We start from the raw sequence: 21925 nt of genomic DNA on the forward strand, positions 1-21925 counted from the left end.
AGGCGGAGCTCCGCCCCAGCACGCCGGGCCCCACCCCGCTCGGCCCCGCCCAGCGTCCCCCCTCCGGCCGGGGCGGCATGGGTTGTGAGGTGTCTCAGCGGAGCGCCTGCGCACTGGGCAGCGCCGCGCGGGGCGGAGGCTTTATAACCACTTGGTCGCTGCCGCTCGGTTTCCATCTCGGGGAGGGCGACTGAGGCGTCGGCGGCCGAGGCGCCGGCGGCCGAGGCGCCGGCTGAGGGGTCGTTGAGGCGGCAGCTGTGGCGGCGCTGGTCACCCCTCGCCCCTCAGTCTCTGGGGAACATGGGCTCCGAGAAAGACTCCGAGTCGCCGCGCTCTACATCCCTACACGCGGCTGCGCCCGACCCCAAGTGCCGCAGCGGCGGCCGGCGCCGGCGCCTCACCTTCCACAGCGTCTTCTCCGCCTCGGCCCGCGGTCGCCGCGCCCGGGCCAAGCCGCAGGCCGAGCCACCGCCCCCAGCCGCGCCGCCGCCGCCCGCCCCGGCCCCATCCGCGGCCCAGGCCCCGCCGCCCGAGGCGCTGCCCACCGAAGCCACCGCGGAGGCCGAGGTGGAGGCCGCGGCGGTTGCGGGGCCCGGGTTCGACGATGAGGAGGCGGCGGAGGGCGGCGGCTCGGGCCCGGAGGAGGTGGAGTGCCCGCTGTGCCTGGTGCGGCTGCCTCCAGAGCGGGCCCCGCGCCTCCTCAGCTGCCCTCACCGCTCGTGCCGGGACTGCCTCCGCCACTACCTGCGCCTGGAGATCAGCGAGAGTCGGGTCCCCATCAGCTGTCCCGAGTGCAGCGAGCGACTCAACCCACACGACATCCGCCTGCTGCTCGCCGACCCGCCGCTCATGCACAAATACGAGGAGTTCATGCTGCGCCGCTACCTGGCCTCGGACCCCGACTGCCGCTGGTGCCCGGCCCCGGACTGCGGGTGAGCGCGGGGGCGTGGCCTGGGGGGCCATGGCGGAGGGGACCTGGGGCCTGAGGCTGGACCCCGTGTGTGGCCGGCCCCGAGGGGCGGTCCTCCGCGCAGCGTGTGTGTGCGTATGTGTCCCAGCGTGGAGCGAGAGGTGAGGATGACAAGTGGGAGCGAGGGCAAGAAGGCAACTGCGGCGTGGTGGTAACTAGTAACCATCGGCAAGCCCAGACAAGTGGAGTGAGCGCATCCAATACCCCACCCCTGCCCAAGGGATTGAGGTGGGGGCTGAGCCGTTGATGAAGGGAAGGGAGCTGTCCATCAAGTCAGGAGGCAGGGAGAGGCAGTTTTTGGTCGGGTGACTGCCCCTTTGGCCAGAGGTAGGGGGTATCTCTTAATGAGGGTGGGGAGGGGCTATCTGGCAAAGAACGGAATGGGAATATCATTCCGAGTGGGCAGCGCTTTGGAGGGGTGTGTCCATTTGGCTAGGGACTTACTTAGCACCGTTACAGGAGAAGCTATGTTCTTCCTGACCACCACTGCTGAAAGTTGGGATGCAGGTGACTGAAATGGCACTAGAGGGGAAGGACGGCTCACTGCCAAGCTCTGGGGGCATTGTGTATTGTGTGTCTTCTTTGCCAAGCTGTTGGGAGGCCCCCTGTAGTTCTTAAACTGATGCCTTGGGCATGGTGAGGAGTGGATAGACCCTTTCTTTGTCCAGAGAAGCAATGGGGCACTGAGAAGGGTGCCCAGAGGTTGCTATGGAAGGAGAAAATGTGTTTCCCAGCCCCTGTGATCTAGAGTTCTTGATGATACACCGCGTGTGCTGAATATTTAAGATCAGTAAGAAAATATGCAGTAGTTACAGAGGCAAAACCACCAGATTTCGCTATCTGGAGCATTCAGTGGAGACCACCCCCCGGACCCCACTTTTTAAAATCTGTGTGTTATTGTTAATACATCACATGAATGGTTATATGCAGCAAAGAGGGGTATCAGACTGTGCCATTACCTGCCTTGTGACCTTGGATAGATCATTTTATTCTTGTGTGTCATGTTTTGGGGACAAAAAAATGCTAGGGACTCCTAGTAAAAAGCTGGGTATTCCTTTCCTTCAAAGGAGTTAAGAAGGGCTTTTAATTATAGCCCATATATCAAGGCTGTTTTAAGATTTCCATGATGCTATTTGTCTTCTTCAAAAGAAGCCGTCTTAGAGTGTCTAGAGGAGTAAGAAGAGTTAATTTTTTCTATTTTTCTATTCTGCCAAACTTGTTTAGAGATAAGTGTGTTACTTAAACTCACTGAGATGGGGTTTCTAAATTACTTTGAAGTGTTGTGGTCAAAGGTTGGGGTGTTTGTCTATGGTAGGTCACTTTCACTTTCAGTTAATATCAGAAAGAACCTTGTAGACTCTTGGAAAAGTTTGCTTGTATCTGGTGACCTGGTGATTTTTGTGGCCTTAAGAGGTTAATTTATATGGTATTCAAGTTTTACAGACATTATTCATCTGTTCTCTGAACCAAAGGGGTATTTACTGAAGAGAACACTGCTTGGTTAATTTTGGAATAGTATATTAATTCCTTTTTGAAATGTGAGTTTCCTTGAATTTTAACTGAGACATGAGGCATCACTGATTCTTCTAGAAAAGTTCTCTTTTTTTGTTTTTTATTTCTCTGAAGTCAGTCTCCATCTTTGCTCACATCAATAAAAATGGACAGGAATTAATTTACAGTCTTGATGATAACAACTCTAAACCGTGGCTGATTTGAAATTTATAAAAGAATTGGGCCATTCCTTATTTTAGCCAAGCATTGGACTACTGTCATTCAGAGTTTATTTTTTAAATTAGTTTAAAAATTATAACGATTTTAATGTAATTTTTAAATGTGTTATCTGCAGGTTTAAAGAAGGTGAAGTATGGGAGAAGCAAGTAAGCTGGCATCTGAGTATATATGTGCCAGATATACCTAATTTGATACTTACAATATTGTAAGGTAGATTTGATCTACCTTACAATAGAGGAGGAAACTGAAATTTAAATTAAGTGAATTGTTCAGGGTCACATAACTAGTTGGTGGTGAAACCAGGCTTGGAACACTGGTCTTACCTCCAACCAAGGTCAGTATTCTTTCCTCTCAAAACTTTAAAAAGCATAGGCTTGTTAGCATTATTGGGGATGCTATTGTTTGGGTTGTTTCATCAAGTGTGGCCTAACGACAACATTGAGAGAGCCAAGGATACTAGAATCTAGTTTTTTCTTGTTGTTAACAGCCTCTTACCTACTTTTTCTTGTCTGAAATGGGCCTAATCCTTTCCTGACTTGAGAGGCTTAATTAATATTTTCAAAGTGTTTGGAAACTTCAGTTGAAGATGTTAGATAAATAGGGAGTAACTTTAAATTTCTGTCACTTCCCAAATAGGTGAGAATGTGACCAGTGGTTTTGCTGCCTGTTTTTAATGTCATGAGAAAAATAGCTTGTTTTGTTTTAATCAAACTATTCTATTCTTCTGGGTCGGGTAAAAATCACCGATGAGAACTTGAGGAGAAGCCTAAGACCCCAGTTATCTCTTCTTGTACCTGACCATCTTCACTGCCCACAAATCAAATTCCTGCCAGCCAAATTTGTCAAGTCCTTCTTTGCTCTGTGTGTGTGTGTGTGTGTGTGTGTGTGTGTGTGTGTGTGTGTGTGTGTGTGGTGTGTGGTGTGTGTGTGTGTATTTGGCAGGGTGAAGGGAGCATATAAGTAATCTCACAGAGTTCTGATCATCAATTTCATTGTGATTACTCATGATAATGAGAACACTGTATATTAAAAGATTCATTTTTTGTTCACAGAATATTTGTAGAACAGAGAAAAGAGTCTTGAATTTTTCTTTTCCCATACTTGAATATGATTTTATTTTATTCATAAATAAGATAACCAATTTCTGTGGGAAAACATTCACGTTAAGTATAGTATTACCAAGTATAATCTTTAAAACACATTTTCAGGTAAGATAAAAGTAACTCAATATAGATAACTGACATTTTTATAGTTCTTTATAATCTTCAGAGTACAACTTCATTCAGAAATAATTTCATTGTAGTTTCATACAGGTAGATGGTGGTAAACTCATTGTATAAAGGAGAAACCTTTAGGGATGGGGGTATAGCTCCTTGATAGAGCCCATGCTTAGCCTGCACCAGGTCCTGGGTTCAATTCCCTAGAGCCTCCATTAACAAACAAACAAACAAACAGAACAAGAGGGGAAGGTATAGCTCAGTGGTAGAGTGCATGCCTAGCATGCACAAGATCCTGGGTTCAATCCCCATACCTCCACTAAAAAGATAAATAAATAAACCTAATAATCTCCCCCTCAAAAAAAGAATTAAAAATAAATAAATAAAAACTAAAAACAAAAAAAGCTAAAACAAAAAAGATTGTGAAAAAAATAAATAAAAAATAAAGGAGAAACCAGTTCAGAGAAGTTTATATGTGCTGCCCAATGTCTCATAGCTAATAAAATGATACTGTTGATCTGCTACCCCTTAGAGTCTCTGCTTGAGTATAGGTCTTTTTAGAACCCTCCAAATCATGTACACATGTAATGTTTTCCTCTCAAGAGCCCTGTTATCAAACTTCAAGCCCTTTCAGAATCTCTAGAGGGCTGAAGGGTGAGCAAAGAAGGTAACAGAATATTTCCTGGCATATAGGGACAGATCTTCTGTACAGATGAATGAGAGATAAGGCTGCCTTGACCTAAATTCTTTGCGTAGGTCCACCACTCCAGTCTCTCATTGCTGCCTCTGTCTCCTGCAGAGTCCCCTCTCTCACCTGATCCCAGAAGATAGCATCAACTATTGACCTTACTGGACAACTGGACTGGATTATCCCATAAACAGGAAGCTTCTGTTCATCTCTAGCACGTTTATGAGGGAAGAGCAAGCTCCCTGAGCAAGACAGATTTCTCAGTCAGTGAAGGAGGATTTTTCCTCTCTGATGCCTTCCTGGACCTCTTCTCTTAATTTAGCTTAGTACCTTCTATTTCACAACTCTTTATTCTCCAACCCCACTGCACCCTACTGCCATCTGCATCATCCTCTAGCCCAGTACATCTTTCTCATATTTGCCAAAGTACTCATTCTAAAGTGGAACACTTTATATCACTCCCCTTCTTAAAACTGTTCATACCTGACCTATAAGAAATCATCTTATTTCTTTAAGAATTTATTATTTATATGATCTGTCCTTATGATTTAAGCCCCTTTATGGTCTCCAGCCATCTTTGATTTTATTTTCTATTTTCACCTACATCAATATTTACCAGTATAGACACTGTTGAAAAGAAAAATGGTTTATGATCAAGGCTTGGGAGATACTGGATTGAACAAAATATAGCAGATCTATTTCTGAACTCCTTAGACCCTTTAAACAATACTAATATACCCTGTAAATCTTGTTAATGCTAATATGCAGTGTAAATCTTCAGTCTAGAATAATTTCCCCAAACTTCACCAGGAACCATGTTTTTGTTTTTTTGATGACATCTTTAAGGTTTACCTGAAACTTTGCCTATTTTCAATTTTCTAAACTCCTTTAACAGTTATTCTGGTCTGTTAGTGTCCTTATTTAACACTGAATCTTGTGCTCTGAGTAAATTGGGAGCTGCTTGAGACTAGGATATCTATATTCCAACTTTTTCTGCAACCCTCTAATCTTTCAATTAGATCCCAGAAGAATGTGATGAATAGTTGAATTTTTGATAAGGGAGATAAAGAATATGAATAACATAGTTTCTGAAAGAGAAACAGATATGAGGAGTGTGAGCAAGAAGAGGACAGACAGGTGATCATTCAGCAGACACTTTTGAGAATTACATGGTGTAGAACATTAGGGGAGCACTGGATATTACAAAAAGAGCTTAGACATTGTCCTCTTGACAGGGAGGCCAAACCCTGGTAAAGGAGATAGGTAGGTAGGTAGATAGGTAGATAATTACAAATGGAATGTAATAAATACTAAAGAAAATACAAGTGCTCTTAGAGGATAGATGAAAAGATTTTGCATTATGGTGTCAATAAAGGCTTTACAGAGGAGTTGATATTTGATCAGGGCTTGAAGAATATGAGTAGAAATTCATACCAGTTGGACAAGGATTAGGGTAGAGAAAAAGGCATCTTTCTCAAACACTTTAAACACCAGAGTGTTATGAGCAAATGCATGGAGATATAAAAGTACAAGACTAAGGCTGGAGTCTAGTTTGGTTAGCTTCTGGAGATACGATATGGGGAGTATGATCTGGGAAGTGACTCAAGATTGATCTGAAAAGGTAGACTGGATTCAAGGTGATAGGTCTATCTCTGCTGTGCAAAGAAGTTTAGATTTGAAGGACTTTTTTCTTTTTTATTGAAGGATCTTAAGCAGAAGAGTAACGTCATGATAGATAAACTTCTGGAATTTGAATTTGGATTAGAGTATGGAATAAGGAGACCAGAAAATAGTCTTCTTGCAGTTGTCTGGCCAAGAGGTGACATGGATTTGAACTAGGGTAGTAAAAAGGAATATAGTAAGAATATGGCTCATTGTGACAACTTGGCCCATGTGTTCCACCCTTATACATGCTTAAGGTCCGTTTATAAATGAAGTTATATAGCCTGGAGCTGAGAAGTACAGACATAATATAGGAACACATTTCTTTGACTACCAGGGTCTGTTGGAGCATAATCAAATTCATACTAATGGGATTTTTCCCCCAGGGCTAGAGCAAGTTAATGATGTGGTCTAGCTTGGCACACATTATGATGTTTCTGAAGATAGAATATTAACAAAATGAATTAAATTTTTATGAACTTAAGGTGGGGTTGGGGGGGGAGGATGCTTCTGTATTCTTAGGAACATCTAATTCCCTATACCTTCCATTTAGCTTCTAATTAGCAAACCTGAATGCTCTGTTCAGCCAAGAAAGCAGGATATGAAAGAGGCTCGATGTAGGACATGGAAGAGAAGAAACAAGATGGTCAAGGCAGATTTGGTCTCAAGGATGAAGTTTTTTTCAACTACCTAGGGTAGGAGATTGCCCTATTCAGAACTTATGTGTTTAGCCCTCAGATGGGTTTATAAAAAATTTTTGAGTTAAGTTAAAGTACCTGGCATATAGAAAGCCAATAGATATGTGGATAAGTTTAAAAGACTGCTTTAGGGGAGAGTAATCATCCAGGAGAAGAGCTAGCCCAGATCGTTGACCTGGGAAAGGTTAAAAAACCCAGACAGGAGAGGGTCTCTGTCATTCATTCAACACAGGTATTTTAAGCATGAATCAGTGTGCTAGACCTTGGAGGTTAAAAATGAATGATGCTTTTCCTTGTCTGGTTGGGAAAGCATACATATAAACAGATAATTACAATATAATGTGATAAGTATTAAAAAGTAATTATTCAGAGACACGAATGCCTGGAGAGGTTAAGTGGATTTTATAGAGAAGACGGCATTTGAGCTGGTTATTAAATGGATAAGTATTTGCCAGGGCAAGAAGTAAGGAAAGGACATTCCTAGGCAGAAGGAATAGAGTATGCAAAGGTCCGGAAGTAGGACAAAATGTGCTGTGTATTTATACCATACCTTTCAGGGCAATATCTCAAATGCAGTTTTAAAGCATGTTCAGTTACACTTGAAGGTGGCACGCACCTGTACTTCCATTTTAGGGATAGAATCTAAGGTTTGGAAATTTTAATTAGCTCAGTGTCATGCAGTATGAGTCAGGGCAATGAGCCCAGACCAAGCACCCAAAAACAGGAATGTCAAGTCTCATGCCCTGAGTAATTCTGTGTCATAGTAATAGGTTGTTGTGGGTTCATGAGTATTTGGGATTATTTTACTTCCTTGGAACCAAACTCCACAATCAAAATTGACATTGTCAATCCTATCAAATGTTCTTTGGAGGAAAAAAAAAGAATCTGTTAATAAATATTTACTCTCACCATGTGAGGTAGGAATGGATCATGAAATGTTCAAGGCTTTCTGACTTGGAAGTTTATCTAATTCGTGTATTGTCAGAAGTTCCCTTCATACTTTTCTGAGATCATCCAGTACCTTTCTCATGTAACACAAAATAGCAAGCAAGTCATTTTCTTAAGGAGAAACGTAGTTTATCTTTAGTAGTTATTTTGCAGCTAGGTGGAATAAATTTGCTCAGAACTCCTACAGGATATGAATCATTTGCATTCATACATTGACCTCTTCTCACTTTGGTCTTTCTGAGAAGAGTTTTAATACAGCCTGTATTATGTAACATAGATGATACCTTGTCATTGATATTTTCAATGTCATTCTCAAATTGACTTGTAGAATCTATGATAAACCTGAAAACTTGAGTTGCTATTATGAATATCTAATGTACAATTGAATAAGCAAAGAAACTGTAGATTAAATCCAAGAAAATTGTATTAGTCTTTTGTTTAAGTTGTTTGAGGTCTTTGGCTATTGGAGGAGGGGATGGAATATGGAATAGGGGTTAACAAAGCCCAGATGGCAACACCTAAGCCTGCAATCATTGATGTATCTAAAAATTGTTTGAACTTTCAACAACTGCTGTCTTCCCTTCTTCGTTTGTTTGTTTAAATTACTTAAAAAAAATTTTTTATTTAAACAAATTTCCACTTGTTAGGGTAATCTGATCATTTAGTTGACATACTTAGAATTAGTCAGAAAGGCTAATATTGGATTGTTTGCAGGAAAGGAATTCTTGGTAAAGAAACATGAATTATAAGAAACAATTGATGCTGGTGCTGGTAGATTCTGAATTGCCCATCTTTACTAAGAATGTGTGTCAGAAGGGATTGAGGGGAGATATGGCCATATTCGATGTTAATAATAAGATAGATGAGTGGTATTCTTGTATTCTAGAACCTTTCAAGAAAGAAGCTATTTCAAGGTATGTATTTGAATTGGAGAAAAATTATGAAAAGACAAAATGAGCTTTCAATAGAAGTTGATCACAAATCCATCTCTGTCTATTGTGTCTCATTCTGTGATCAGACCAACTTCACTGTGAAGCTTAAAAATGAAAATACTAAAACCATAAAACTCCTGAAAGAAAACATAGGTGGAACACTCTTAGGCATACATTATAGCAATTTTTTTTTTGGATCTGTTTCCTAAAGCAAAGGAGATAAAACCAAAAATAAATAAATGGGACCTAATTAAACTTTAAAAGCCTTTATACAGCAAAGAAAACCACCAACAAAAATGAAAAGACAACCTACTGAATGGGAGAATATATTTGCTAATGAGAAGGGGTTAATATCCAAAATATATAAACAGCTCATACAACTCACCATCAAGAAAACAAATGACCTAATTGAAAAATGGGCAGAAGATCTGAATAGACATTTTTCCAAAGAAGACATATAGATGGCCAACAGGCACATAAAAAGACGCTCATTGTCATTAATCATCAGAGAAATGAAAATTAAACCCACAGTCAGGTATCACCTCACACCTGTCATAATGGCTATGAAAAAGACTACAAATAACAAATGTTCGTGAGGGTGTGGAAAAAAGGGCACCCTCATACACTGTTGGTGGCCATGTAAATTGGTGCAGCCACTATGGAAAACAGTATGGAGGGTTTTCCAAAAACTAAAAATAGAACTACCATATGACCCAGCAATTCCACTCCTGGGTATTTATCAAAAGAAAAGAAAGAAAAGAAAAAAACTCATTTGAAAAGATGCACGCACCCCAATGTTCATAGCAGTATTATTTACAGTTGCCAAGATATGGAAGTAGTCTGTGTCCATCAACAGATGAGCAGATAAAAATGATGTGGTGTACATACACACACATATATGCACAATGGAATACTACTCAGCCATAAAAATGGAATTTTGCCATTTGCAACAACATGGATGTACTGGAGGGTATTATGCTAAGTGAAATAAGTCAGAGAAAGAAAAATATTGGATGATATCACTTATAAGTGGAATCTAAAAACATAAAACAAGTTGTACAACCATTTGAATATAATGCTACTGAACTGTACACTTAAAAATAGTTAGAATGGTAAATTTTACATTGTGTGTCTTTTGCCACAATAAAAAAATCCCTTTCCAAACAAAAATAAATAAATAATAAAACAAACAAGTGAATATAATAAAAAAGAAACAGACTCACAGATATAGAGAACAAACTAGTGGTTACCAATGGAGCAAGGGAAGAGGGGTGGGGCAGGATAGCAAGATAGGGATAGGGGATTAAGAGGTACAAACTACTATGTATAAAGTAAATAAGTTACAAGGATATATAGTACAACACAGGTAATGTAGCCAATATTTTATAATACTTATAAATGGAATATAGCCTTTAAAAATTGTTGTACACCTGAAACTTATATAATGTACATCAACTAAACCTCAATAAAAAAGGAGAAGTATACTTGCTTTAGTTTTTGCTATAGTGCTGCATTTTACAAATTCTGTTCTTTAAACAAATTATAGTTTCTGTAAATACAGCAAATCATCAAAAGGAACTGGTTTTGTACCCTTTTTTAATGAAATTTGATGTGACAAACTGCTCCTAAAGCAGCTTAAACTATGACCAAATGCTAGAAATTCAGGATAAATATGATATTTTCCCGTTTTTTCAGGAAATAAATGATTTGTGTTTTTAGAATCTCAAGAAGAAATTTACTTCCTCATGCAGAATACGTTTTACAGTTTGTTAGGCATGCTCGTGCATGTGTGTTATGTGTTATATTGTGTGTTCTTTACCTCGTATGAAGTTGTAGGGGGATGCCGAACAGTGTTACCTCACTGGAACTGATGAATAATGTTTTACCTTACTGATATCTCTTCCTGTTTCCTTACACAGTTATGCTGTTATTGCCTATGGCTGTGCCAGCTGCCCAAAGCTGACCTGTGAGAGGGAAGGCTGCCAGACTGAATTCTGCTACCACTGCAAGCAAATATGGCATCCAAATCAGACATGCGATATGGCCCGTCAACAGAGGGCACAGACATTGCGAGTTCGGACCAAACACACTTCAGGTCTTAGTTATGGGCAAGAATCTGGACCAGGTATAAGTCGGTATTATCTCATTTGTGTCTTTATTTGATATTTCATTATGTGAACCCCAAACTGGGAGAGATTACCTTATTGTCTAACTGAAGCGTTTCCTCTGATTAGAGAGCAGAAAATATTTGGTAATACTTTCAAAATTGTATTTGATATATAGCTTCTCTCTGATCATTTATAGGTTATCCAACCTAGTAAAACTGGAATAAAGCAGAACTGAATTCTCTAGTTTCTGCCTTCTTAATAATATGTCTCAGATTGGAGAGCAATTAGGTCCTTTTGCAAGGGGCTTTTTCAAAACTTTTACTGTGAGCAGAAAGACATTTAATTAGTGTTAAACCTGTACTATTTTCCTAATAGCTTTAAGTGCATCACGGCTTTTGAAGTAGGGTACAGATTTAAGGAAAGGAAATAATATTACGATAGATTAATGATTAACCTTAAAATGTGGAATATCGCACATCCATTTCCAACCTTGACATATCAGAGTAAACCTATTTAAAAACGTCAGCAGGTTTATTGCCTTTGATAAATGTGCTTTATTTCACTGATGTCATTTGGGAGAACTAGCAGGAAAGATTTTACCGTTCACTTTTTCCTGGCACAGCATAATCTCCTAAATTATTGTCATTTTAATAAGATAGTTCCTAGCTTGCTCTGAAAATTACCAGGTGTAGCTACATAGCATACTCAGTTGTTTTTAGGTTTTGAATTTGAAAGTATCATGGGAAGGGACTGTGGATTGTGTTAACAGCAAATCACAATACTTGTTGAGCCTGAGAAATGAGTTTCCTGAACTAAAATTTTTCAAAACTCAAAAGTCAGTTCCAGGCTGCAGACTATTCTTCCTGTAGGACTGTGCTTTTGATTCTGCCAGCCTATTGGTTGGTGAAATTCCATTTTCCTTGGAACTACCTTTCTCTCTAGGGAAGTCTCTTTGCTCAGTGTGGCTCAAATGCTATGTAAGATGCCTGTTTAGGGGATGGGTAGCTCAATACAAGACAAGATCCATTTTATGAAATTTCCTGAGGTCTAAACGTATAGCCAGCCTTCCAGTGAAGTGGGTTACACAATTTGGATCCTTAGTCAAGAATTCTTGACTGCCTCCTCATTTCTTACGCATATTCCTAGGAATAATAAAATCAAACTAGGTTTAACTAGGGATATTTTTCTACCCATTCTTCCACCCTCCTTAGCAGATGACATAAAGCCATGCCCACGATGCAGTGCTTACATTATCAAGATGAATGATGGAAGCTGTAATCATATGACCTGTGCAGTGTGTGGCTGTGAATTCTGTTGGCTTTGTATGAAAGAGATTTCGGACTTGCATTACCTCAGGTGAGATGAGAAATATGTCCATTGTTTTTATAGTCTTGTTCTCTTACTGATTTAGGGAAAAGGATGTCAAAGAGACATAGTTGTCTGTCCTCATTATAGCATAAGAAAGCTGTAAAAAATTCCTCTGAAGCACCCCTCTTACCATGTTTTCTCCAGCTCAGCAACTTTCAGTGACTGTTTTTCATTGATAGAGTTCAGTTTCCTTGGCATGACTTTTAAGGTTTCCAGTCTGGCCCCAATCTGCTTTCTGGCTTTTCCATTTTGCTTTTATAAATGCTATAGCCCAGATTATCTGTGTCTCTTCTGTGCTATCTTAACCTCCATACTTGTTCATGTTCTTTCCTTTGCCTGAAACGCTTTCTAAATACCTCACCCTTCCAGCAGCCCCCTTTTATCTCAGCCTGTTCTGTTCTTACCCACCCTTCAAGGGCCACTTTAAATGCCATTTCTTCTGTGATGCCTTCCCTCAGCTTTTGCTGCCTCATTCTTCTTTACTGACATTCTTTAAATGTTCCTTTATAAACCATCATCATGACTTTTACTTTATTTACATGTCTAATTTTGTTAAATTATGTAAGTTTCTTAAGGCTCTAGTTACCTTTTTATAGCTTCTTGGATGTAGTAGTAGTCATTAAAATATTGTCCTGAATGAGTTAATATTTATAAACTTAACATTCACTGTGTGGATAAAACACTTTTATTTCCAATTTAGCAAACATTTGAGTACTTACAGTGTACTAATTACTGGGGACACAGGGGTTCATAAGATAGGATCCCTAATTTCAAAATTGCTTATCCCATCCCACAACGGGAGTGAGCAAAAACAGTTAGTCTCAGGAGGGCTGAGTGTTAAAGTAGCCAAACTCAGAGTATGAAACTGACATAAAGAGTATGATAAAGTCTTTTTTATATCCTATCTCAGGAACATGATTTGTAGTATCTAATGGATGTAGTAGGACACATGCCAAGAAAATTATGCAAATCAGAGAGAGCTCATTAGCTGCAGGACATGATGAGTTTGGGTGAGATATGAAGTGCATAGACTGTGCAGGATCCCGAGTAGTATCAGTCAAGGAAGTAGGATTAGTGGTGGTGAAGGATTAGGGACGACAGAGTTCAGCAGAAAAGAATGGAAAAGAGATTTTAAGTTTAGAGGCCTGCCTTCCAAAAGAATGAGTAAAGAGCTAGAACTCTAATAGTCCGGACTTGGCCTTTGCTCCCCCTCTTATAATACTCATTTCTTGTAACTTTTTGTAACTGTTAATTGCTCCTTTTGAAAAGAAGGCTCTTGCTCTTATCAAGCCCTCTGGTGATAATAGCTGCATTTCTTTTTTTTGGGGGGGGGTTCTTTTTGGTGGGGGGGGTTCTTTTTGGTGGGGGGTGGTAATTAGGTTTATTTTTTTATTTACTCATGGAGGTACTGGCGATTGAACCCAGGACCTCATACATGCTAAGCAGTCACTCTACCACTGAGCTATCCCTCCCCCCAATAGCTGCATTTCTAATATTGACGTTAACTTTGCCATGTTTCCTCTACAGCCCCTCTGGCTGCACATTCTGGGGCAAGAAGCCATGGAGCCGTAAGAAGAAAATTCTTTGGCAGCTGGGCACATTGATTGGTGCTCCAGTGGGGATTTCCCTCATTGCCGGCATTGCCATTCCTGCCATGGTCATTGGCATTCCTGTTTATGTTGGCAGGAAGGTAAGATATGCTGAGTTCTATGCATTTTCTATCTTCAGGTTTGTTGGTAATGGTTTGAAGGAGATAGGGAGAAACTTATATTTCAGAGCCACCTGAAAATCAGCTGGTTGTTGGATAAAAATAACATTAATTTCTTAAATGGATTTTCATATACCCCCAAGAGATCTGAAAGTTATTAATATCCTGGGCCTGGTTTTTCTCACTGACTTAAAGGTGAACTGCTTACTTTACTCCCCTGAGTTATTTTGTCTCTTCTTGTATTAACTTTTTCTGTATTATTTTATATTATTCTGGTCTGAGTTAGGTTGAAATTTGAGAAAGATGCCTCTTTGAGATGGGGGAATATGTTATATGTAGATAACTTCTAAGGGGAACATTCACTTGTCCTTTTTCTCCCCAGCAAAAAGATTGATGTCCTAACCAGCTGACCTGGATTTTCTTTCTTATTCTTAGATTCATAGCAGATATGAAGGTAGGAAAACCTCCAAGCACAAGAGGAATTTGGCTATCACGGGAGGAGTGACTTTGTCAGTCATTGCATCCCCAGTTATTGCTGCAGTTAGTGTTGGTAAGAGGCTAGCCAGGACCATGACTCCTCCCCAATCCCACCCCATTCCCATTCACTTTCTGAAGTCACAGTTTAGCCAACTGGCCAGATGTTTTACCCTGGAAGCTCCTACATTTTATGTCAAACACACCTTGGGAGTTAACTCTATTAGGCACTATTATTGTAATTATCAGCCAAACTAAATTATCAGAGTTTGGGATATTTCATTCTTAAGTTAGTGCCTAGAATTCCATCTGGCATATAAAAAGGGTTGAATTAAAGAATATTACTTTAAGGCCTCGTTTTTCACCTTTCCTTTTCCTTCTCCACCTGCCATGGAACCCACAAAGCAAAATTACTTTTGATTTGCTTAATGCTTCACAGTATTTTGGGAGGCATGAGGGTTTGTTTTAGGATAATTTTAGTATAACTTAACATTTATTGAGACTCGCCAGGACCAGGTCTGATGTTTTACCTGTATTAATTCACTTAATCCTCACAGCAGCACAGTTGTAACAGAAAGGTGCAGTAATTTGCCTGAGGTCACTTAGCTGGGACATGAATCAGGGCAGTCTAACTTCAGAGTCTGGGCTCTACACAACTAAGCCATTCTGCCTTCTACAGCAGTAAGATTTTGGAATTAATACTCTGGGGGGATCCTAAACCCTAGGAGTGACTTATTTAATGTTTTATTATTGATTGGTTCTTGGATGAGCATTTCAGCAGTGAATGTAAGGGGGAAAATAAAGGCAACATAAACTTTACTGGGCACTATATATACATTGATTGTTGGCAACCCTAGAAAGGTATGACCGAGGTCATATGGCTAGCCACCTTTTTAGCATAGCCATCTTCTGTCTTTCCTTGGCCCTTCATAAAGTTTGTCTATCTTGGGCTGGAAAGGAGAATTCAGGGCAGCTGCAACCTGATGGACTGCTAACATGTTTCTTTCCCTTCACAGGTATTGGTGTCCCTATTATGCTGGCTTACGTCTATGGGGTTGTGCCCATTTCTCTCTGTCGTGGAGGTGGCTGTGGAGTTAGCACAGCCAATGGAAAGGGAGTGAAAATTGAGTTTGATGAAGATGATGGTCCAATCACAGGTAAAAGGGCAACCTTAGTTTCCCTTTGAATTTATAAGACCCAAGATAAAAATCGGTAAAATTTAGCACATTGTGCAGAGAGTCACTGGATTACTTTGGATAATGAGCTTTATAAGGGGTAAAGTATTTTTAGCTTGTTCATTTCTTTGTTCCAGAGTTATTAGGTTAATTCATCTGGTACTTGCCTTTGTGTGGCAGGTACAAACTAGTAGGATTCCAAGTAACTCCAAGTATGCTGGTAATAGTAGTGATTATAATAAAGTCTTATATCTGCACAGTACTTTGTAATTTTCAGAGGACTTTACATAGTTATTATCTCACTTGGTTTTTACAACAGCTCTGAAGAGGGAGGACCAGGGCTGTTATTATCCTCGTTTAATGGGAACTTCTTCAAGCCTTTGTCTCAACATCTGTTAAATGGGTTTAAGAGCTTCTGCAGAGCTGAAACTATAGCAAGGCTTCTGACTTATACTTTGATGTTGTTTCCACTTTACCATTAACTGACCTGGGGCACAGAGATCCCCAAAGGTTTTTGAAGCTTCCTACTAGAATCAGCACATGACCAAAATATATTTTGAAATCTTCATGTTTGTTTGGATGGCATCTATGGTGTAATGAAAAGAATAGTGGACTTGGAATCAGATTGTAGTTTTGTGTGACTAATCATTTAGTTATAAGCTTTTATTTCCTCATCTAAAATTGGGGCTATCAGTCCCTAGTTATTGGGAAGATTAAATGTGAACATATGTTAAAACACTTGATATGTGGTGGTTACTTGTAGTTTATTATTCATTAAGTGAATAAATGAGTATTTTTCTACATGAATATTCTCCACTCTGAAGAGTCACTGCTGGAAAGTGCCAGACTCTGTTTTGATGCTATGCTATCTTCAGTTGAGATGTTTGGTTCCATCCCCAGTGGCAGATGCCTGGCGAGCCCTCAAGAATCCCAGCATTGGGGAAAGTAGCATTGAAGGTCTAACTAGTGTACTGAGCACCAGTGGAAGCCCTACAGATGGACTCAGTGTTGTGCAGGGTCCATACAGCGAAACAGCCAGCTTTGCAGCCCTCTCAGGAGGCACACTAAGTGGTGGCATTCTTTCCAGTGGCAAGGGAAAATACAGCAGGTAAGCAAATAGATAATTTCTGACAGAACCAGCTGTAATTATAAGAAGTAACATACCATATTGAGCCATTTCTCTGTGTAAGGCATGCCCCATATATCATCTCATTTTGTCACTTAATCATCAATGGTGTGTTTTTTTGTGAGTTTTTGTTTTGTTTTGTTTTTTTAACTTTTACAAATAGAAGACAGGCTGGAAAGGTTGAGTGACTTAACGTAAGTTTCAGTGTTTCTTCCCACTGCACAATAGCAGCTCCATATAAAGAATAATCTTGACTTCAGATCCTCCCTCTACTAGATTCGGCTACCTCCGGCAGGAAGGGAAAGCATGCATTTTGGTAGAATTCCCAAGGTTGTGCTCTCCATTAGGCTTCTCACTGGCTTTCAGTTGAACAGCATTTATGCTGTATCTTTTTGGCTTATTGGTGCTGTGATCCTTATAACCTTCCAATTCTGATGCCCATTTGATACATAAGGAAAATCAATTCAATGAACTTATGTTGAGTAAATGTAAAGCTTTAAGACTAAAAAGGTTGTGACTTGCTTGGTCATTCCACCAGTTAGATAAACCAGGACATATTCAGAGGTGCATAACAGATGTTACATGAGAAGTGGTTATCTGAATGCACTGGAGAACAGAGGCCTGGGGAGGGGTAAAGGTGATGTAAAACAAAGTAGGGGAAGGAGAGGAGATGCTTGCTTCAGATAAGGGTCTTGAACTGGAAAAAAGGATTAGACTTCTGCCTCATGCTAAGAGATAGATTAAGACAATTTGGCAGAAGCTAGAGGGAAACTAATTTTGTTTCATTATAGAGAATATAGGAAAAATCTATGTAAAAGTCCAAAGAAGAAATAGAATGCCTTAGTAGATACTGAGCTGCATATCCCTGGAAGTGTTTAAAGTGAGAACAGATGGCCATTTGGCTCTTAGAAGGAGTCAAGCAACAGATGGCAGATGGACTAGATCCTACACCTGACTACCTGTCAATCACCTGGGAGCCTTTTAAAAATAGATTCTACTGCCCTATCCCAGAATTAATAAATTAGAATCTCCCAGAGTGGCACCTAGAGGTCTGTGTTTTCTTGAAAAGGCTCCCCAGATGATTCTAACATAGCCATTGCACGGACTAGCCTCTGGGAACCACCTAAGGAGATGGCCTTTGTGAAAGGCCTCTTCCAACTGAGAGTGATTCTGTGACAGAGCTGAATGCCCTTTCCATTGCACTGCCTCATTTTCCTGGGCCATGGCACATTGTTGAAGGGCATTTGAGGCTGGATTAGCAGAGCAAAGACACAGGCAGCAGGTTGGAGGTTGACTGAATGTGCAGCTGCAGGCAACTGCTGACCTGTCTGTGTCTCATGACTCTGGTTGTCTCTTGTTAGGGGATCCCACCCCCACATGCTGGAGAATTCACTGCTGTGCTGTCTTAAAACCAACACCCCTGTAAATAAGCAGACAGACATAATTGGAGACTGACTTGCTGAAACTGCAACTTAGCCACCAGTCCAGCTGTTCCAGTTCTGTGAAAGCCTTTTATAGGAAGTGAATCAGTCAGATGGGTTTGACTGTGAAACCCATTATGAGGAAACACTTAAGCATGCAACCAAATGGTGTTAGAGCCAAGAAAAGAAAAGCGATGGGTTCTCAGCTATGAGACACCATTGGGAAAGTTTGCTACTCTTGTAGGAGGTTGGCTCCTATATGTCCTTCAGTCTCATAGCCTGGGGGTAATTTGATTGCTAAAATTTAAGTACCTAGTATGTGTAAGACATGGAGGGTAAAGTGTGAATGAGATGTGGTCTCTCCTTTTTTGGAGCTCACAGATGAGAGGAAGGGAGATGCGTAAACTGATTTAATAAATAGGTAGGTGTTGTGGGAGCACTTAGCAGGAAGTAAGGGTTTGTTGGGAGAGTGAGGGGAGTTGATACTTCCTTTGTTGTTAAGGACTGAGTATGAGTTTGTCATGTAGAGAAAGAAAACTTCCAGAGAGAGGGACTAGCATGTGTACCTCATGGAGGTATAAACGTGTATAAGTGTGAAAAGAAAGAAAAAATTCAGTGTGATTATGATGTAGGACCTATGGTGAGAGATGGAACTGGAGAGAGCTTGGAGACAGATCAGGCAGACATTAAATGCCAGTTAGCAAGAGAGAGCCAAGAGAGGGCTGTTAGAGCAATCGGGTCTTTGTCCACGTTGCCACTGATCTGAAAGTTGTTTGACTTGGACTTAGGGCTACTGAAAAGGGAGCCCAATTGCAATTACACAGTCAGGAGATGTTGAGGGCCTGAAGTTAAGCAGTAGCAGTGGGGTTAGAAAGGAGGGGACGATTTCAATAGTTATTTAAGAGAAAGAGAGATATGTATGGGCATCTATTTGAACTATTTGACAATTGGAGAAGATCAGATCAACTCAGTGTGCAAGAGAATAATGGAAGAGGTATGTGCCAGGAAGCAGACTGTCTTGGAATACCCAGGTCTCATATTAACTTAAACGTCCCCTCTTTACACAGGTTAGAAGTCCAAGCCGATGTCCAAAAGGAAATTTTCCCCAAAGACACAGCCAGTCTTGGTGCAATTAGTGACAACGCAAGCACTCGTGCTATGGCCGGTTCCATAATCAGTTCCTACAACCCACAGGACAGGTATGTGAACAGTCAGATGCCTAGGAGAGATTGCATTTTTTGGTTTGGCTTTGGCTTTCGAAAGCTCAATGCCTCATGTTAGGGCCCTGTATACCATTTAGCAGGATACATAGTGTGCGTACCCTGTGAATTCATCGAGCAAGCTCTTGGTATGGGAGTGTCTGGCATCTCTGGATTGATTCTTCTTGTTAGCACTTGATCTTTAGAGATTTATTTCTTTCTCCCTTTTCTTTCTTTCTCCTCTCCACCTTTGGCTATTGCAACAGTAATTATTCACATGATCCTTAATGAGCTAGATTGGTATTCATTGATGTCTGTGGGACTATGGTTTCTGCTCTCATGTTGCTTTTTGCTTGATGTGGCTCCTGTAGCCTACTTCTCTTTATTTTTGAGAAGCTAGTGTGTCTGGTATGGTGTGATTGCAGCACTCCCTACTGGAGAGACTCTGGTTTCTTCTAATTGTGGCACAGAAGTGAAAAGCTGTGACTCTCCATTCACTTCCATGTTTTGAGTAAGATAGTGTGAGGCTCTAACCCTTAGCTGAATTTTAGAAGCTCATTTTTAGTTGTTCAAAGAAATTGGCAAAAGTGTGTGTATGTGTTTTAAATCAACAAAAAAATCTAATTGTTGTTCTCCATCTTATTTGAGTGTTAGGTTAAATTTTATTTTATCTATAAGTGAGCTCTAGTTTACTATTTACCTACGTTTTGGACTTTCTAATCCTGAACCCACAAACTGCTTTTACCAACAGGTGTAGCATGACCCTTGCATGACTCAGCAAAGTGGATTTTGTTTCCACAGAGAATGCAACAATATGGAAATCCAAGTGGACATTGAAGCCAAACCAAGCCACTATCAGCTGGTGAGTGGAAGCAGCACGGAGGACTCACTCCATGTTCATGCTCAAATGGCCGAAAATGAAGAAGAAGGTGGTGGCAGTGGTGGCAGTGGTGGGAGCAATGAAGAGGATCCCCCCTGCAAACACCAAAGCTGTGAACAGAAAGACTGTCTGGCCAGCAAACCTTGGGACATCAGCCTGGCCCAGCCAGAAAGCATCCGCAGTGACCTGGAGAGCTCTGATACACAGTCAGATGATGTGCCAGACATCACCTCAGATGAGTGTGGCTCCCCTCGGTCCCAGGCCGCAGCCTGCCCCTCAACACCCAGAGCCCAAGGTGCACCGAGCCCAAGTGCCCATAGGAACCTCTCTGCCCCAGCTGAGGGGAAGACTGTCTTGAAGCCAGAAGATGCAGAAGCCAGAGTATGAAGTGGAAAGAATGCTCCTGTTCTGAGAAGCACACTTGTAACTGCATCTTTTAGAATCTTTTTTGGGGGGACAGGGATTTAGTATTTCATTTCAAAGATTTTCTGGTCAGGTTTTCCCCAGGGAAATTCTGAGAAATTTGCAGTTTCTTACCAGATGAAACATGGAAACTTTGCCCTTAATCTTACCCCATCTCCCCCCTCACCCCTTTTTAGTTTTAATTTATTGGTTAAACTGATGGTGGCAATCCGTGAGGTGTGTCAAAGACTGTACAGATGTATGTGTGTATATTGTATGTATGCTAACATATTATTGAAGGACACATTTTAATAAAGATTTCTGTCATAATTCAAATCATCTCATTTTCCTTGGCTTGGATAGTCCTCCAGAGCCAAGTGTTTGATTGAAAGAGAACTACGCCTTTAACAGTCTCTAGATCTGAGTTTTCTTAATCCCAGAGAAGAATGGTATTTTAACCAGACGGCACTGGAGTCATCCATAAACCAATGCTCCTAGCATGACAGGAAGCAAAGCCAGGCTTGTTTGAACTGTGTAGTCAGACTGAAGAATTAGCTGAGTCAGCCAGATAGAGAAGCTGTAGATTAAAATGAGCCTTGTTTGCCCTCTACAGGCAGCTGTGCAATTTTCCTGTTAAAGCTTCATTTACCCTTTTCTGCATTTCAGTCACTAGTAGAAATGTGCTTCACAGGAGGGAAGTGGGGAGGAGGGGGCAGTTTCAGTGGTTCTTCAGAAATCCCAGTGAATGTCGCAGGGTTATAAGTTGGTGAACAGAGTATTACTGGAGGAAGAAGTGTACCTATTCTGCATAATCACCAAGCAATAACCTAGGTGTTTCTTATGCTCTCAGATACACATTCCCAATTCCAAAAAGCTTTCTAGTTGTGCCAATCTTGTTTAAGAAAGAGGGACTAAGAATCTGATGAGAATTTGTAATGAAAGGAGAGAGGAGACATTCCATCAGAATCACAACATATTTAATTTTATCTGATCTCATAAATTTGTCAGAACTGAGCTAAGTTAGTACTACTTGAGGTTTTGGCTCCGTCTAGAATAATGGCCTTAGAAATGAAAGCTCATACATAGTATAGCAGAAAAATTAAAAGATTCATGAGACCTGATGTGAGATTCCAGATCTGGCAGTAATTTTCTTTGTGGCTGTGTGAGTCAGTTACTCTCTCATGCCCCTAATTTCTCCAGCTCTCAGACAGTATGTAA

The 21925-nt window shown here is 40.8% G+C and overlaps 1 protein-coding gene across 3 annotated transcripts; it reads left to right on the forward strand.

The window, feature by feature from the left end:
* The first annotated feature begins 150 nt into the window (after positions 1-150).
* RNF19B (ring finger protein 19B) lies at positions 151-21043 on the forward strand. 3 transcript variants are annotated; one of them, XM_074376912.1, is made up of 9 exons: positions 151-932; positions 10766-10971; positions 12166-12310; positions 13850-14012; positions 14466-14580; positions 15521-15661; positions 16580-16787; positions 19294-19425; positions 20227-21043. In XM_074376912.1, exons 1-9 carry the CDS (start codon positions 301-303, stop codon positions 20690-20692), a joined length of 2208 nt encoding a protein of 735 aa, XP_074233013.1. In that variant the 5' UTR covers positions 151-300; the 3' UTR covers positions 20693-21043. The 3 variants fall into 3 exon arrangements, with proteins under 3 accessions (XP_074233013.1, XP_074233015.1, XP_074233014.1); XM_074376914.1 differs by having other exon boundaries at positions 14466-14484; XM_074376913.1 differs by having other exon boundaries at positions 12169-12310.
* The last annotated feature ends 882 nt before the right edge of the window (positions 21044-21925 follow it).

The sequence above is a fragment of the Camelus bactrianus genome, chromosome 13 (genome assembly GCF_048773025.1).
Source record: "Camelus bactrianus isolate YW-2024 breed Bactrian camel chromosome 13, ASM4877302v1, whole genome shotgun sequence".
Lineage (NCBI taxonomy): Eukaryota > Metazoa > Chordata > Mammalia > Artiodactyla > Camelidae > Camelus > Camelus bactrianus.

Bases quoted from the DNA above. Each gene is read 5' to 3' on its own strand.
- RNF19B (XM_074376912.1), top strand. From the start codon at position 301: ATGGGCTCCGAGAAAGACTCCGAGTCGCCGCGCTCTACATCCCTACAC. The intron at 10,972-12,165 runs GTATAAGTCGGT...CACCCTCCTTAG, and splicing joins TGGGCAAGAATCTGGACCAG to CAGATGACATAAAGCCATGC. The intron at 15,662-16,579 runs GTAAAAGGGCAA...TTCCATCCCCAG, and splicing joins AGATGATGGTCCAATCACAG to TGGCAGATGCCTGGCGAGCC.